Source organism: Actinia tenebrosa, unplaced genomic scaffold (assembly GCF_029948245.1).
Source record: "Actinia tenebrosa isolate PJP-AT-01 unplaced genomic scaffold, QUT_ActTen_1.0 PGA_scaffold10__47_contigs__length_13832649, whole genome shotgun sequence".
Lineage (NCBI taxonomy): Eukaryota > Metazoa > Cnidaria > Anthozoa > Actiniaria > Actiniidae > Actinia > Actinia tenebrosa.
Genome location: NW_028292570.1, coordinates 10,538,605 through 10,558,014, shown reverse-complemented (window position 1 = coordinate 10,558,014; position 19,410 = coordinate 10,538,605). Strand labels below are relative to the sequence as shown.

General features: G+C 35.3%; 1 protein-coding gene across 1 annotated transcript in view; it reads right to left on the bottom strand.

Moving 5' to 3' along the window:
* Positions 1 to 499: 499 nt before the first annotated feature.
* Positions 500 to 19,410, bottom strand: part of LOC116286772 (uncharacterized) — a 28,070-nt gene continuing 9,159 nt past the window's right edge. Inside the window, exons 3-8 of the mRNA XM_089026376.1 lie at positions 16,518 to 16,577; positions 15,082 to 15,225; positions 14,474 to 14,721; positions 7,833 to 7,923; positions 7,204 to 7,457; positions 500 to 610 (exon numbers count right to left, since the gene is read on the bottom strand). Of these exons, the coding sequence (XP_088882502.1) occupies positions 500 to 610; positions 7,204 to 7,457; positions 7,833 to 7,923; positions 14,474 to 14,721; positions 15,082 to 15,225; positions 16,518 to 16,577 (908 nt within the window). The remainder of the gene's footprint in view (positions 611 to 7,203; positions 7,458 to 7,832; positions 7,924 to 14,473; positions 14,722 to 15,081; positions 15,226 to 16,517; positions 16,578 to 19,410) is intronic.

Here is a 19,410-nt window from a genome sequence, read left to right as displayed (position 1 = left end):
AGCCTCTGCAAGCACAAGTGACCTAATAAAGCCTCCTGAAACAACACAATAGCCTTTCCTATGCAAAAAAGTATAGATCATCTACTAATAATCATAAATTCAATAAATCATTTTTGAACTGGCATATTAACTAACTTATTTTTGTTAGCCAATATGAATAACTGAGGCGTCGAAATTGAGGAGTTATTTCACACTCTTTGCCATGAATACTTCGAATGAAAACACCAGAATGACAAACAAAAAAAAAAAAAAAGAAAAGAAAAAGAGGATTTTTTGAAAAAATCAGAAATTATCAATTATTAATTTCTAAACTAGAAAAAGATTTTGATTATATTTTACAAAAAGAAGCGTGGGCAACCAAGAAGCCTTCCACAACCCTTTCCATTGGCAGTTCATTTCTAACGTAATTTTGTCTTTCAGGAGTGGAATGATTGAAGTCATAGGGGATTGATCAACTCCACCCGTGGGAAATCCTGGATATGTTTTTCATAGGCTAGCTTCAAGAATAATGATAGGTACCTGGAATTTTCAGGCAAGGCTCCATTGAAAAGGTTGAACCATTGATAACTAACTTTACATTGGGGCTGTCCTTTCTTGCGCTTATCTTGATCTGAAAGAAAGTAGGCTTTTATTTGCAGTTACCAATAAAACGAGAGCCCACCTGCTCATTGCCACTTTGAAGGACAAATTATGTCTCTATGTACATTTGGATTAAAGGTTATCATAAGTGGTATCTAAAATATGATGATAGCCGTCTCACATAAGCAGCTTTAGGGTAGATTTATTTAGTTAAAGATACCATAAAAAAGCTAATTTGCGGGAAAGCCAGGCTACTCATTACACAATCTAGAAGTTATATTTTTTATCTCATTTTACATCAAAATATTATGAAGAACTATCATAACATTAAAATAAAATCGATCGTTTCCAATAAATCGTTTTATTAATATACAAATATGTAAAAAGTTAGTGACTACAATCGCCATGTATTTTGGGTAAATCCAAGAGGGCGGAATTCTTGTCAGGTTGTTTTGCTTTGTTGTCCGCTGTGTAAACGGTTTTTAACTTCAATAAATGCTGAATCCAGTTCAAGTTATCTTACATAAATCTCATTAAATACTGTTAACATTATTCTAGAACATAACTTACGATAAATTTACAGAATATAAAATAATATAAAATTAAAATATAAAATAATATAAAATTAAAATATAAAATAATATAAAATTAAAATATAAAATAATATAAAATTAAAATATAAAATAATATAAAATTAGTAGCGGAGCTCCTTCGGCCCGCGCGAGCGGAGCACCATACTTAAGAAAAAAAATGGTAAACCATCGAGTTGGTTTTTCATGGCTTGCCTGACGTCACTTCCGTCCGTCCGTCTGTACGTCCGTGTACACAACACAGGGATCCCGCTTGATGTCAAAGAAAAACTACTCGTAAATGCGGCTCTCAAATGCACAGAAAAAATAGTTTTAGGACAAATTATAGACCAACAACAATTTAAAAAACTTTCATATGGTCAAAGGTAGATCAAGGAATGTTCTGCAAGAAGTCAGGTGTGTGTTATTTTAGCAAACAATAATATATTACTTAACACAGATTTTGACAAGAATTTTTTTCAACAAATCAAAGAATTTCTCTCAAAACTTTTAATATTTCTATAGATAAGCTTAATTGATTTTAATGCTGCATAAAATATAATCCGGAGAGCAAGTATTACAACAAATATTCGGCCTTTATTTAGCATTATAAATCTTTAACAATTCGGTTGTTTTTAACCAACTATCGTATGTTTTTCGTTCAAGAAAAATACAGCTTTGTTCGCCTCCTATCGCGGGGTCCCATTGGCAAACAAAAGAAGACTTTCATTCAATAATTTGATATCTTTCTATCGATAATTTATTTAAATATTGAATGAAATATAAAATTGAATTGCACCAAATATTTTCATATATTAAAATTATTCAGTATTTCGAGCTAGTATGATTATACGAATGATCTGGAATTTGTGTTGTTGAAAGATGTTAAATTGTACCTTGTCTTTCACTTTAAAAAGCTACTAAATATTCAAAATTCAATTCAATTCAATTCAATTTCAGTTTATTTACACTGTTTTTTTCAATTTTACATAGTAGAATTAGAAGAATATATATAGTTTGAATAATATTTCGAATTTTTTACTATAATTAACATATAATAGGTGTAAGTGTACGATAGCCAAAGGAGCTAAAGCTTTCTAGTTGGCTGTCGTAATTTTCATTTAGGGTCAAAAAATAAAAATAAAAATAAAATAAAAAAAAGGAAGAAAAAGAAGAAGAAGAAAAAAAAGAAAGAAACTACAAGGCTAAAATATTATAATAATACTATGATATTAAATTCAACAGTATAAATTTCCATTATAGCAAAAAAGGAGATAAATTAAATAATCATGTGTATATATATAATGATATAATTGTTATTGATTATTGAGTAAGAATTCCTTATACGTCTGTTTGAAGGACGAATAAGGAAGACTTTTAATTGAGTTGGGTATTGTTTCCCAGATTTTAGGAATACTAAGATTAAATGTAAATTTACCATAATTTGTTCTTACTCGTTGTTTTATAGAAATTATTATTAGCTGAAAATCTTGTATTGTAAGAATGAATATCTGACACAGGTATTATGGATTCACTGAAGATATCAGATATTCTGGAAGGATTGCTCAAAATTTTATGGGTAAATAATGCCTGTCTTATCTTATATGTAATTTCAATATAAAGGATGCCTAACAGCTTGAAGTATGATTGCGGATCATCGCTTCTCTTGAGAAAGAAAATGCATCTCATACATTTCCTTAGTTGAGAAAACAGTTTGTCTTGAAAAACATCTAGAAATGCCAATTTACTGACAAGGAAATTCATCATTTTATATTTTGAATTGCAATGCCCACTCGACAACAACTGCCTTTCAACCAGCCTTGTATACGAATCACGCGTAACGACAGATGAAGACAACACAGTGAAAAACTACGACATCGGACTGACAGAAGGTACATTCAAACAACGACACACGCAACAGAAACTATCATTTAGGAACAGAAAATACGCAAACAGCACTGAATTCCCAAAATACATCTGGAAACGAAAAGACGACAAGAGAAAATACATGATCAACTGGTCAATAATAGCCTCAGCAAATTCATACAACAACGTCTCCAAAAGGTGTAATCTCTGCCTAACAGAAAAACTTTATTAAAGCCAACAAAACTAGCCTCCTCAACAAAAGTTCGGAATATATTTCTAAATGCCGCCTTGAGAACAAGTACTACTTAATGAACACCTAAAACAAATCCAGAAAGCCGCAGAACAAATGATCATTTTATTTATACAATTACACTAAATATAGATATCGCCACCCATGTATATGTAAGCCACTTAAGTAAGATTATTCTTCATTAAAGTCTGTCTGACGATCGCGTAAGCGTGAAACTTGGAGTAACAGCTAAAGTGATGTCTTCTATTTGATCTATCTACAATCTCTCTCTCTCTATCTCTCTCTCTCTATATATATATATTAAATAAACTAAGGCATATAGGATTTTCAGCGCCAAAGGGCCATGTGAGAAGGCCGAAGAAACTTTAGTTAGCCTAAGAAGAAAGTGAAGTTTTCTTATCATCTATAGTACAAGATGCAGAAAAAATTTCAAAACAAAATAAAATTTAGAAAATATCTTTAAGCTGCCTTGGAAGACAACGTTCAACGATATTTGAACATTGAAACATTCGAATTAAATGAGAAGAAAGCTGGAGTTCGTGTTGTGATCGCCTATCCTTGTGGTGATGTGGTTGTGAAACAAGAATTTTCCAAGTTAACGGCGATTCTTATTCGTAACATTTCCTTGAAAAAGATGTGCTATTTGGTTTTTTATGATCTCGTCAAGGGATAGATGATCAACACAACCACGCTTCCAATTTTCAGCATCTTTGGCTGCTGTGTAGACTTCGTATCTCCTACTTTTACCAAAAGCAGTCGGCAAAACAACCAGGACGTGTTTTCCGAGCAAAAAGGATTTCAAAGCAAATTGTTGTTCTAGTTTTAGGTCAATGTTGAGTAGATTTATGCTCTTTTCTAAGGATTCGGCCATCTTGATCAATCTTAGGATATCAAACGTATTATTATGTAAACGCTGACGATTTCGACCAATATAAATGCGCGCACGCTGATGTGCGCCAGTAACCGAAAATGTTTTGGGTTGGCGGAAGGCGAATTGTTCATTTAAGCATTCAAGAGTTTATATGTATAATTTGTACCACTAAAACGGGAACCACTGGTATTAACGAACTCGGGTGACCTCGATTCAAACATTTTGCCACCCTGTGGTGACACTCTACGAATACACGCTTCTTGCGCAAAATATCAAGCTGCGATATGGAAGCGAAGTAGCCAAAGCTGTCCTACCATTCAATCGCCAATAGGACGAGGATGGTGCGAAGAGGATGATGACATTGTAATCGACTGAATGAGTGTTGAGCCGGCCCCCAAAGGTGTACTAGAGTTGCTGCCTTGCCAATGTACAAAGGTTTGTAAGATACCAAGCTGTAGCTGTCGTGAAAAAAAGACTTCAAACGCACAGATATGTGCAGACTACAAGAATGTACCAATAGACAAGTTGATGATTTGTACATAGTCCCAGATATGAACAATATGATGGAGATGAACAATGAAATTATTTAAGGTAGACAGAAACCTTTTTTATGAGTTATGACAGAATTTAGTTCTTGTACAATTCTTATTCTTAATGCAACAGCATAATGAAAATGAATCATTTCAATTTCAAAATATTTTAAAAGTTTGTTTTCGTTTTCAGCTATTTCAGCTACGTTGCCATGGAAACCATAAAATATCATAATCGTGCAAGTCTTATTATTATTATTTCGCTGGTAAACAAGACGTCAAGGTTTTCTCAAATAATCTAGGTTCAACGATCATTTATTTGACCGCCAAAATGTATTTGCTCGTTTATCCGAGTTAAACTTCGCTCGTGGACGGATCTCAAATGCGTTAAATGCGCTTTTATAAAAGTAATATAGGATCCCGTTTGGTTATCCATGTTTGGTTATCCATGAAGAGTTTAGGTTTTTGTAAGAACCGTATTTTTACCGCAATGAAATTAAGAAAATCAATGATTAGGTAGCATCAGCGAGAGAAAATTGGCTGGAGATCATTAACTAACTAAACTTGTGAAATGAAGTCCCTGAACGTTAAAACCAAATGTGTCATCAGTTAAAAAATAGTTTTCTGATCCTAATTCTTCATTAAAATATTTTTATTCCTTAACTACTTTTCGATAAGCTTGACCATAAGCTGTAAATACTAGATTTTGAGATTCGATTTTAATTCGATTTTTTTTCATCTGTTTTCATGCGCGAGAAAGATACGGAACTGAATCACGAACGATCGAAAAGTTTTCGAGAAACAAAGTTTACATGATTTAGATAAACTTGTTAAAAAATAACTTAGACAAAATAGAAAAATAAAGCAAAATGCAATGCAAAATATAAAATGACGAATTTCTTTGTTAGTAAATTGGCATTTGTAGATGTTTTTGGATATTTAGTAGCTTTTTAAAGTGAAAGACAAGGTCTTCATACAATAACATCTTTCAACAACACAAATTCCAGATCATTTGTATAATCATACTAGCTCGAAATACTGAAAAGTTAAATATTTGGTGCAATTTTATATTTCATTCAATATTTAAATAAATGATCGATAGAAAGATATAAAATTATTGAATGAAAGCATAGTTAATGGAGCGGAATGGTTGGGAAACCCATTGTTCTATGTTTTTGTTCGACTTTATCCATTGTTATATGACGTTGACGGTGCACAGAGAAGAAAGAGTTGCTCCGTTTGTTCATAGTATTCGGGAATATAGGAGTTTTTAACCCTAAAAAACGTTCTAAAATACTTTATTATTTGTTAATTAATCCTATATGGTTAATACTAATTGCTTATTGAAAAGGAAATTGCCTTTTTTCATGCTTTCTTATTTATCATCTAGTAACTTAGCTGTATCTGCGCGGAAATATTTATCCCCATAGTTTGTGGTCATCGAATGAAAGTTTTCACTTTCAATATGTTCATACAGGAAAATAATGAGGAAATGAATATTTTCAGCCATACTTGCTTTGGTTCATTGTGCACCGTCAGTAACACGTGATAGTACGGTTCAACCTCAAACGCAAAACAATAGCTTTGTTCTATGGAGTTTCCAAATCATTCCGCTCCATTAACTATGATGAAAGTCTTCTTTTGTTTGCCGATGGGACCCCGCGATAGGAGGCGAACAAAGCTGTATTTTTCTTGAACGAAAAACATACGATAGTTGGTTAAAAACAACCGAATTGTTAAAGATTTATAATGCTAAATAAAGGCCGAATATTTGTTGTAATACTTGCTCTCCGGATTATATTTCATGCAGCATTAAAATCAATTAAGCTTATCTATAGAAATATTAAAAGTTTTGAGAGAAACTCTTTGATTTGTCGATAAAAAGTCTTGTCAAAATCAGTATTAAATAACATTGTTTGCTAAAAAACACACACCTGGCTTCTTGCAGAACGCTTCTTGATCTACCTTTGACTATATGAAAGTTTGTTTTTAATTGTTGTTGGTCCATAACTTGTCCTAAAACTATTTTTTCTGTGCATTTGAGAGCCGCATTTATGAGTAGTTTTTCTTTGACATCAAGCGGGATCCCTGTGTTGTGTACACGGACGGACGGACGGACGGTAGACGGACGTACGGACGGAAGTGACGTCAGCCAAGCCATGAAAAATCAACTCGATGGTTTACCGTTTTTTCTTAAGTATGGTACTCCGAAGGCCCGCGCGGGAGCTCCGCTAATAACGTTAAATGACGTAAATTTGTCGTCTGATTTCGGGATGAAAGCTACTCAATGTGCACGGCCATCTAAATATTCTTAAAAGACCAAAGATGTCAAAGATGTGGGCAAGAATTTGTCACTCTAGGTGGGCTTGGGGGCTTGGTCAATGGACACGTTTCTTTAGTTACATTTTGGAATTCTTTCACTATCGAAAACCCTACCATTTTCACAATCAACGTTGCTCGATCCACACTTTCACGGTGTGTCTGGAGCCGAAAAAGATGAAAGCTGGCGAGGTATTCTCAGATTTAACTGTAACTTACTTGTAAACGATCTTGTTTTTCAGGGATTGGTAGTTGAATAAAGGTCCATTTATCAGTGGCGCTTCTATAGCTCCATTCTTCTGTACTCCTGTTGTCGGTTTGGAATTCTACAGATAATTTTCTTCCAAAATATTTCCATCCGCTGTAAAACCAAAATCGAAGGCATCGCCATCCTTCTGCTTTTGGATGAATAAGTGGACTTAACATATCCCAATCACATGAGCCATTGTGGTCTGAATAACATGATGGATTCCCTGTAGACAAAAAGTGATACATTGTTTCATTCAGCCTCTCTGGAACCCAGGGTAGAATAATAGGGGCAAAAATATCCTGTAACATCCAACGCAACAATAATGGGTTGCAAGTTGCAAAAAAGCTTTTGCTTTCCAATGCCTTCCACTCCCTACTTCCACCGTCTTTTTAAAAATATTTATTGATTTTTCAACACTTACACCTGTTTTTCTGAAACTTAAACTTCACCGCCTAATTGATAATCTTAAACATCATATCTCATTTCATTGGTTTCGTTAGTTTTATTTCGGAAAGCCCCAGAGTCATGTTATATTATCAAACGTTTCCCATTTAATGAATTTTAAAGTATAGGAATACTGACATATTAAACGGCTTACTTTGAGAATAAACTGAAGCACATCCTCCTTTGACAAATCCCAAATCGTCAAGAGCAGCAAAGTGTTTGCTTACATATCCAGTGAGAATAATCTATGATGACAAATGAAATAAATAATCAGTCTCAGTACGAACCTAAGTTCTTTCTTTCTTCCTTCCTTAAGGTGCCTGACTACTTTTGAACGTTCTATTTGAGCTCACGATGTGCGCGCGCTCAAAAACCGCTGAATAATTTTCACGATTTTATTGAAGAACCATACACGTTTTGAACTTCAAGTTGGCAAAACCTTCAAATTTTGCATGGTACTATATACTTTTTTTGTTATTTTCTTCCGGAATAACAGGAAATATCCATTATTATATCCACATTATTATATAGTGCCGACGTGTTAAGGCCGGTTAAGACGGTACGATTTTCGCCTACAACTATCGTATACAACACGCTCGCGCCATCCTACAACTCGAGTCGTAGCGTATAAACCAAGCCTACAACTCGTCTACGACAGACGCGTGCAACACGAAAAAAGTTGTAGGATTTTAAAACATGTTTTAAAAAGCTACAACAATCGTGGGTGTCATGACGCGAGCGTGTTGCATACGATAGTTGTAGGCGAAAATCGTACCGTCTAAACCGGCCTTTAGGCTGCCTTTACTCGAGTTCCGTAAATATTAATATATTTCCTTATTTTCCAATAGTTTTCCAATATTTTTCAACAAACTTAACAATTCACTTTTATATAGGAAGCTTACAAATCAATTTATTGCTCGATATGACGTTTTATACACGGTCGGCGCTCCTAAATATCAGAAATATTCTACTCTCACATGGCCGGCAGCCACCATTACCATCGAATGTTTGGAATACGCTTAAGTCTTTTGGCATCGTAAAGCAACAGAGAGTTGTCGAGCTGGAGTAAGACATAAGCATTCTATGTTCCGCAGGGCTTATAATGACGTTCGGAAGGGTCACTACAATGAGACTACAACGACAACTACGAATGAAATTACTACCATGAGGAGCTTTATGTAGCTTAGGATTTCCCTGCGTGATATCTATGGCGTCTTCCTACTCGCATTACAGTTAACTAAGTTGTGGTTCATAACTCTACACACTGTATTAACCTTTGCTTCCAAACGCAATTAACATTGAAAGATATTTCGCTTGCAGTTCTGATAAATTGGAAAATTTATCAATCTATACTGTAATTAGAGCAATTGAGCATACTTTTCGTTACTAACGATATTTTAAAATTATAAGCGCAAGTTATCAATCGGAATCTAAAATAATACCGGCAGTTCAAAGTTTGGTATTCACATAGTTTGAAACATAGACTACAGGTCCTCTGATGAATTAGATAAAGCATTGCAGAATTTGGATTGTCTCTCTATCATAGGCGACCGAAGGCTTTATGCGTGTAGCTGCAGTATTTTGATTTAACTCAAAAAAACCATCAAGTTGACAGCTAGCGAAATAAGGTGTCGCTACTTATAACGCCCTTAGTTAAAAGTTAGATTCCAGCCAAACCACGCACAGGGTCCATGTAACATTTCTTATTGTTAACTTGGGCCTCTTTGAGGCCCAAGTCAGCGGAACACCAAAATCCTAACTGGTATAAAGCTCCTCATGATTGATACGTACAAGAACTACAAGCATGGCTGACTTCACACCTCAAAGCAAAACTAGAACTCTTGTTCCGTTGACTCGTCGTGTAGAACAATCTCGTCGAATTATTCCTAAATTTATGGTAGTTCGTATCAGTGATATGGTTGCAAACTCATCAGAGCGTTAAATCTAAAATTGCCTTTTATGGTCATCAATTGTCTTCTAAAACTAAAGAGAGAATCGATGAACCAACTAGTTATGAACCAATCAGAGCTTTCGTAATTAATGAGGCGGGAAGTCTGAATTTCCGAAAGTTGAGTTTGGCTTGTTATCGTATGACTAAGGTTGGCACTGTGGGGATGGGAGAGGATTATTGTCAGGCGACTTAAATTACTCGTGGGTGGGAGGGACTTCAGTAACTCATGATTTGAGTTATATTTTACATTTTATAGTTTATAGTTTATAGTTTATAGTTTATAGTTATAGTTTATAGTTTATAGTTTATAGTTTATAGCTTATAGTTTATAGTTTATAGTTTATAGTTTATAGTTTATAGTTTATAGTTTATAGTTTATAGTTTATAGTTTATAGTTTATAGTTTATTCGTTGCCAAGAAACTGTAAACAATCCGAATAACTCTCACGATTCCTCTGATTCATAAATCTAGTAAGAGTAAACTCACACTCGAATACTCGTTCAATGGTTAAACCGGGAGCCATTCAGTCATTACTAGGTGATTTATCATGTCAACATATTGATTTATGTTTCATCTCAGAGACATGGCTACACGAGCGATTTGATGCGAATCTCGTTTGTCCGAATGGTTTCAGTTTAATTACGAAGAACAGAATTAACAGAACTGGAGGAGGAGTAGCTATTGCAGCAGAAACGACTGGAAGATTAAAAGTATTAGCAGCCCATCCAATGATAATAATTTTGAATGTTTATGGTCTGAAATTCGGCCGACTTCTTCTCAATTGATCTACGCTGGCGTTGTTTGTCATCCACCCGAACCGGTTTATAATCCTGATGAACTTATTGAACACTTATCTGATGGTCTTGAAACCTTACTTACTGATAATCCTGGCTGTCGAGTCATCTTGGCTTTCGATATAAAGCAACTAAGATTATTAGACTCTCTTATAAATCAATTCTCACTATCTTAACTTGTTAAACAACCGACCAGAGGAAACAATATACTCGATGTTTTCCTTACTAATACACCTTTTGACTTCAGTACGGTGAAATGTGTGGACAGTCTGATAAATACAGATCACAAGAGCGTTATAGTAAACCCAAGAACTAGAACGAAAGCTAAAAGAAAATGGATCGAAATTCGTGATACTCTTTAATCAATCCAGCTATCGATATATTTTTCCCTGTTAAAGGACCACTTGGACGAAAATCGCTCCAAAATTAAAACTCTTTCATTCGAGCTGGAACTTTGCTGAAATAATCTAGGATACATTAAGAACCACCCACTGGAATATCTTTCTGATATTCGAAAGGAAAGGGCCAAAATTTTACGATTTATTTTCGTCCGCCATTAATTTCTTTGAATCACAGAATTCGACTCAAGAAGACTGGCACGAGTACTTATGACGTCATTTACTCAACCCAAACCAAAACATTGGTGGGTAATGTATGTGCCATGTTCGTAAAACTCGGTTTATTTGGTTTATTCAGAAAATATATAATGTTTCATTCGGTTTCCTAACTACTATATGACCAAACAATGTCTAGGCGCTGAAATTTTTCAGTTTCAATAATACTGTCGATCATAATTCGAAAATTTCAATACATCTCGGCAAGCCAAGAATCACAACAAAGTAGGACGCATGGACGAGATTCTAGCGGTTCCATCGCGCGAAGTGACTGAGATATTCGGGATTCGAATCATTTTAAGGATAACAATTTTTCAAGGTATATTTACATACAAGGGCAAAGAACAACCCCACAATTTGGGTCCGCGAGACATCCGACACAATGAAAGAAAAACCTACGAGCTGAGTGACAGACGCCGCTGTCGCGCGAGTAATAAATAAGAAACCTTTGACATGTTCTATTACAAAGATGATATTAGATAATCGTATGTTTGTACCTATTCAATGCATAATAAACATTTTGAAGCAAATAATGACCGTTCTGTAGTAAATCAGCTAGGAGAATTACGAGATCACATTCTAAATTATTCGGCACATAGATCTAAGTATATTGTCACAAATCTTTATATCACAACGCAGAATTCAAAAGGCAATCGGTTGTTTTCATAACATCAATCACTATTAGATTACATTGAAACTTCAAATTTAAGATCTTTATATCATGGACAGTAGGTAGCAAATACAAATAATGAAATGAACGTAAGGAATTTTTATGAAAACCTCTTCCTAAGCATTGCTTCTTCTTCTAGTTCGGCTTCATCTTCATACATTATAATTTATGGTTCTAACTCTTCAGGATTGACAAAGCGAGCGTCCAAAGGAGTTTCCATCATATTTGAAGAGGTATCAAAGGTTTAAAAAAAGTCTGTTTAGAGATTCTTTTCACGATAACGCGTTTAAAACATCAAATAAACTTCAGGTAATTTAACAAGAAATGTATAGTCAAAACGACGCTAACATGACAGTGTTGAGTAAATGACGTCACAGCGTAAAACTGCTGTACATAATGACTCGTTGGCCGTGACACAAAGAAATTAATGGCGGACGAAAATAAATCGTAAAATTTTGGCCCTTTCCTTTCGAATATCAGAAAGATATTCCAGTGGGTGGTTCTTAATGTATCCTAGATTATTTCAGCAAAGTTCCAGCTCGAATGAAAGAGTTTTAATTTTGGAACAATTTTCGTCCAAGTGGCCCTTTAAGAAAGTCAAAGTCTCAAGTAATGACCCAACGTTTGTCAGTCCTCTAGTGAAACATCTTCTTAAAAAAAAGAAATGACTATATTAGAAGGGGAATGCTTGATGAGGCTAACGCACTTCAACCGAGAATCGACCACCTTATATTAGAAAACCAGATTAGTGCAATTAAAACTACGAACAATCAATATGGGTGCTCATCAAGAAAATGGCGGAAAACACCGAGTGGATAAGATTACAGGGAGAGTGTCTAAGGAGGTGCCTTTGTCTAGTGTCTTTAATCTGAATGAAATTAAAAAATATTTTCAACATATCAACACCGACTGTCACTATGAACCGCCCTCTATCATAACTATTGATGTCGATAATACTAATATTCCTACTATTGGTGAACTCACTACTCTAAAGTTCCTATCAAGTGTAAAGAGAACAGGAGCTGGACCTGACGGAATTAGACATTGGTTCTGGAAGGATTTTGCTCTTGAGCTTGCTCCTGCAATAACCTACCTGTTCAACCTGTCTATCAAGTCTTAAGCTGTCCTACTTCAATGGAAATCTGCAAACATAAACACCACTCCCTAAATAATCTCCTATCTCTAAAATGGAACAATTAAGACCTATTTCAGTCACGGACATTATCATTAGATTATTTGAACGTATAATTTATACTAGACAGCTTAAGCCTATCATAGAATCAGTTTTTAATGGTGACCAGTTTGCATATAGAAAGGGAAGGAATTCTACCATGGCACTTTTGTTATGCCAACATATGTGGTTGAAATGGCTTGACGGTCAAGCTGATAGTGTGAGGGTTTTTGCTTTCGATTTTTCTAAAGCTTTCGACCATGTTAATCATGCTGTTCTTTTTAACAAGCTTAGTCAGCTTCCAATGAATCCATACATTTATAACTGGTTAAGGGGTTTTCTTACAGGGAGACAACAAAGAATTGCTATTCTGATAATAAGACTAGTTTTTTTTACCAATAAATAGAGGCGTGCCACAAGGTACAATTGTCGGACCAATTCTATTTCAATAATGGTAAATGATATAAAATCAATAAATGATTCTAGTACCTTATTAGTAAAATACGCAGATGATATCACACTAAGTACCTATAGAACCAAGTATAATGATTGTGCTTCTGAAGAGGTGGATTCCATTAAGAACTGGGCTACCGATAACAAAATGTCTATAAACTTATCTAAAACTAAAGAGCTAGTGGTTAAGGGTAGATAAGATGCAGCTATTCCACCTCCTCTACCGGGTATTAAACAGGTGGATGATAATATAAACTACTAGGGGTGTATTTTTCAATCGTAGTCCAAATAACAGGGACTCTCAATTTGACAATATATTAAGTAAAGCGGGGAAAAGGAACCGATGTATATATCAAGAATCTGCAAAAGGTACGGATATAGTCAGGAGAATCTTCATTATGTCACTTTAATGTCACTTTTTAAATATGCTCTTCCTGTATGGGGTGCGTGCAAGTCACTCAAAGTTACGTGTTCGGAGGAAATTACTCATGTTTCTTCCTTAGATTCAGTTTTATGATTTTTTTTTGTACAGACCTTGATTTTTGCTATTTTCTTCGAAAATTGTACAAACGCATGTCATTCCGGAGTGATTATCTCAAAAACAAGCTCGGGAGACCCCAATTTTCTTTGCAATTTTGAAATCACTATTAAATTTCAGGTTAAAAAAGTTCCAATTTTCAATATACTTGATAAAGTTACTTTTAGGAATACAATTTAATAAGAAAACTAGTTGTAAAAGGCAACGTTTCGCTGTCATCTCAACAACATCTTCAGGTCTAATGAAAACTGTGTAAACTCTACTATATGTAAACATAGCTAAAGGAAGTGTGAAAGTTCAATGAATAACAATGAAATAGATTAAATCAAGCCGAAAAATGACAATAAAAGCGCAAAACGAACAAAATAATTATTAAATGAAAACTTTCGCTCTAATAGAGTCCGATTGTTTGTTAAGTTCAGGTTTATTATCTATTTCATTTTCAATGTTCTGTTTATTATTTACCGAAGTAGTCAGCCACCTTAATTATTTTTTTCATGCATTCATGCATCGAAATATCATTCATTCGTTTCTTTTCAATTATCTTTTTTCCCCTCTTTCTATCTTTTTCTTTATTTTTTCTAATGCTTGATTCTCTACAAACCTTTCCTGCTGAGTTTCCTGGTATCTGCACTTGTCCAAATGCCCAGACCCCAGCAGTAGGGTTTGAAGTATTCCAGAGAAGCTTGGTGCTGATAGCAGTATGGACAACAATCTCAAGTTTTGAGTTAGATGTATCAGGGATAAAATACCAGAACTGCATGCAGGCGGTGACGGTTATCTTCCAATGCTTCACGAGTCTTCCATAACCTTTTTTGGTGCTTTTGTTTGACATTAAAAGAATGTAACTTCCTACATCAAAAACAACAAAACCAACATTTTAGATGCTTATGGTGCCGGGTGCCGTTAAGTTGACGATTGCCGGCTATTGCTATTTTTTTTTGAGACAATAAACGAACGTGAGCTCAAAAAAATGCTGACATTTCATAAAGCAATATTGCAAGTTTTTAACTTCAGGAAGAAATGGGACACTGTAATTGTTTGTTGAAAATTTTGAGACAGTTCTCAAAAAATAATAGTGGCCTGGGTTTTGTTCGCACAAGGAAAAAAAAAATTATGCGTACATCTTTATGCATGGACTAAAAACACTATTTCAGCTACCTTTATCAGATTTGATATTTACAGACCAATTTAGTAAAATACAGTGAATACCTTGGTCGGTCATTGACGTATGGTCGTGGTTAGGAAAGTTGTGTTTCTCGGTCCGAAAATCCTTTGGTTTAAAGAAATCCCAGACAAGAGTGCCCTTGGTATCGTTTTGGAAACCACAAAGTTCATTTTCAAAACCGCAAACTCCTGGAGAGTACAAAAAAAAAAAAAAAAAAAAAAAAAGAAAAGAAAAGCTAATTAAAACTAAAATATTATATTTCTTAAAGTGCGCCTGACCCAAACTCAATATCTTCGGCATAGTATATATTTACATGAAGTGAACAGTTGAATGGTAAAATAGTTTTATAGGATGCATACTTTCAATATGCTAATGCGTGTGATGTCGTAGGAGGCATTTGAGTTTATTTGTCATCATTTGTAAATTGGAGCACTGATTACTATGAGAAAACAATTTGCAATAACCTTTCTATAAACCCTATGTAAGACAATGTTGTTTTATACAGGAAAAGATCCAGAAAAGTTTTCTAATAATGTCTCCTACGACATCACCTTCATATTTAAACCTTGAAATCTCCAAGATGTATCAAGATCACTTCATTTAAATTGAATACTTAAATTATTGAGTTAGGGGTGAGGGCAGTTTAATAATAAAGTGATCAAAAAAAAAGTAGCCAAGCGTTAGTGTATTTTGACGTCATCAGATTGGTATATGACTTTAAATAGAGTCTTTACGAATGTCGTTTGGTAGTTGAGGAATGATAATGAAATGTTGGCAAGAAATCGTGTTTTTGAGGAGTTCAGAGCGGTTCTTTTTCTTCCTCTGTATGTAATGTAAGAGGGTGCGTAGCAGCGCCTCCAAAATTTCATACCGACTCTTTCTTTGAGCTCCATATCTCCAAAATAACAACTTTCTCGCACAATTTACCTCCACATATAGATTATCTAATAGATTTACTTTACTTTCATTTTTAAGAGAATTTTTTGTAGACGCAATGCCGATAAATAATGTTTTGCAATTCGAAAAGCGAGACCTGGCTATGTGCGGATTTTCAACTTGGGCAAAAATCATACAGGAAAATTAAATATACACTCATATAGGGATGGGACAGGCCAAATGTTACCAGACGTTACGTCACATCGACGCTTCTATCAACGTACCGATCTCTTGCACTTGTTTATAGATTTTTGCAAATTGATTAATACTTTTTCGTGCAAAAATAAACATTTGGTAACATTTGGTCCATCGTGTGAAAAAATCTGTTTTCTCTAAATTTATTGGATAAATTATTTGGGGGGAGGGGGTAAATTTTCCGAGACATTTGTTATTTTGGAGATATGGAAGTCAAAGAAAGGGTCGGTGTGAAATTTTGGAGGCGGCGGTTGCACACCATTCTAACAACAACATGCTGACGGTGGTGGTGGTAATGGTGTGACTGTGATGATTATGCTGTTCTTGGTGGCGATTGTTTTAGTATTACCTCTCTGTACTTGCATTTGACATCTTTTTACTTTGAGCATTTCTTTGATTACGAAGAAATCTATTTGCAAGCAAATTGACATAAAACGTCTAGTCAATTAGGATATTACCTAAAATAACCGTTATTACCAATAGAAATAATACGAAAGCCACACGTAGGTTTTGTTCCATGAAAAGATTTCAGTTTAAAATTATCGAAAACTGACTCCTACATTTGCGCTTTGAGACTTCTTGCCGATCTTTTCAAAAACAAAGATAGAGTCCCAGCCATTGCTCCACCCCCCCCCCCCCCAAAACTGTTATCATCATAGCTGATATTTATTGCTTTTTTTCTATAGGCGTTTAAGGGACAATTTATTTAAACACATTACGTTGCAACTAAAATATTAACATTCAAATGATTTTTTCCGTCGTTTTGATTGGCCGAGACACCTGTAAATAACTACCTGCAAATAATATTTTGCTCATGATCATAAGCATTATGATGCAAAGCCGTTTTGCTGCAAATTAAACTCTGCTCACTCGCAGTAACGATGCATTTGTCAATATGGCTCGTTTACCTGATGATTTATGGTTTATGATGATTTGCGATTTATATAGCGCCCTTTATATATAGATATAATCAAAGGCGCTTTATATTGAGTTGTGAATGACAGATTGCTTTTATGCAATATACAAGCAGGAGAGATGGTTAGTATGAAGTGTAGGCACTGAGGGTCACTGCGAGGGTTTCTTTACGTCCTCAGTGGTTCGTTTACGTTCCCCCCGATATGGGGTAGTAATGTTGATTGTGGAGGGACGGGACCGCCATTTGAAGTGCTCATCCGAGCCACTTGAAAGTCTAACCACCTGCAGATGTGATTACAAAGGCAGCACTTTCTTCTCAGTTATTTTAAGACCCTGACTAGTGCTGGTCCCCGCCGGGACTCGAACCACGACCTCCCGCACGAAAGTCCGATACTCAATCAATTTGGTATCTTTAATATACAGCAAAAACAGCCAAAACGCAAAAAGAAAACGGAAAAAATAATTTTGATGATAATACAATTTTTATCGAGTATTATGATCATCCGGGTGGATGTAATCCTGAGAAAGCCTGTTGGGTGGGACTGACGTTTCCACAATCTGAGAAGAAGTCATCTCCAGAGTCAAGTGACTTGACTCTGAAGATGACTTCTGCTTAGGTTGTCGAAACGTCAGTCCCATCAAACAGTCCTTCTCAGGATTACATCCACCCGGATGATCATAATACTTCGATAAACATTCATTCACCTGGGTTCAGACCGTTCTATATAATACGATAATAAAATTATTGAACTCGGTTATAACAAAATATCATAATTGATTAGTGTCCCGCAAGCATTTTTTGTCTCTCCCTTCGGCATCGGCTAATAATTCCTTGCTCGCTTATGATTTTCACGCTAACTCCGCCTCACTTTTTTGCCATCAATTTGAGAGCCATAAACCATGTATGTCAATGTTTTCCCTGAATAAAAAAAAATTCCTTTACTCGTACCCCTACCCACCACCTGTAACTAATGCCCGACCCTATAAGAAAGCAGTGTATACCGCAGGATTGCTGATTAAGTTTATCCTCACAGGACATCTGTTGGCCACAGGAACTGCACCTTCCATCCAGACACTGGTTCTCTGAACATTTTCGAGCTACATATAAAAAGACAATGATGTGAGCAAACTAAAAGCTGATATTGATTAGCTATGGTATGAATTTTCTGCTTTAGGACTCATGTATATTCTAGGTTATAGGATTTCGATGCCTATTATCATTATCATTTTAATATAATGCTCACCACAATGATGCTCGTCTTCACCATCTACACAGTCCCTATTTCCATCACAAAGTCTTGTGTGATGAATACATTTTGATTTGCACAGGTAAAGTAACCAGTTTGACAAATGCACCCATCTTCATCAGAATCATCAAGGCAGTCGCCATGGATACCATCACATCTGTGATGTTTGGTTAATGCACTGACCATTCCCACACTTGAACTCAGTCACTTTGCATTGAAAGCCTTGAGGATTTGAGACAGAAAAATATTAGCATGGTAGTTTTTATTCCGTAAATTAATGAGTCATTTTCGTAGGTCGATTTGTAGTTATAAGAAAATTGAGACTTATTTCAAAAACCTATCAACCCGCATCTTCAGGGCCCTGTGGTCATCAAGTTACAAAGATGGGAAAAAACCAAATCACTCGGGCGCCATAACGTTAATTGTGAACCTTGCACAAAACGTAGTTATCAGTTGATCTTTACAGTGCCTGTTTTATGTTATTATTTTGTTTGATCACTTATGCTTTTTGTTTTCGGTTCTTTAAAATGTGTATTTTTATTCCGCGTCATTTGGTGATATAGACCGTATAGATACACCCACGCACACCCTGTCCATCCCTATTATTTTCTCGTGTGCCTTCCTATCGAGAATTATTCCATTTATACGAATCCTGAAGATGGCCTCCGAGGTTCCGTCAATAAATATTTTAAACTTGTTTAACACTCGATAAACCAAGAAATTCTTTTACTCAGGATCCCAGGTAAATCGTTAGACTTGACCATCCGTACCTGTCTTTTGCAACTACTGGGCGCAGCGAACATGATCTGCTGATTCCTTTAACGGTCCCTTATTGCAAGCGAAATAGAACCGTTTTCCTAGAATACCCCCTAAAGAAATCTATAAGAAAAACAGCAGATATTTATAAGGTTTAAATGAATCTTTCTTTATGAGGTACAATACCGGGAGAAATGCGACTGAATGGCAAATAGAACCACAAGGAACTTCGTCGCACTATAGATATCGATCTGAAGGATACAAACACACGAACACAGGGGGGAGAGGCTGCGCATTAACGGAGCAACCCCTCTTTCTTAGGGA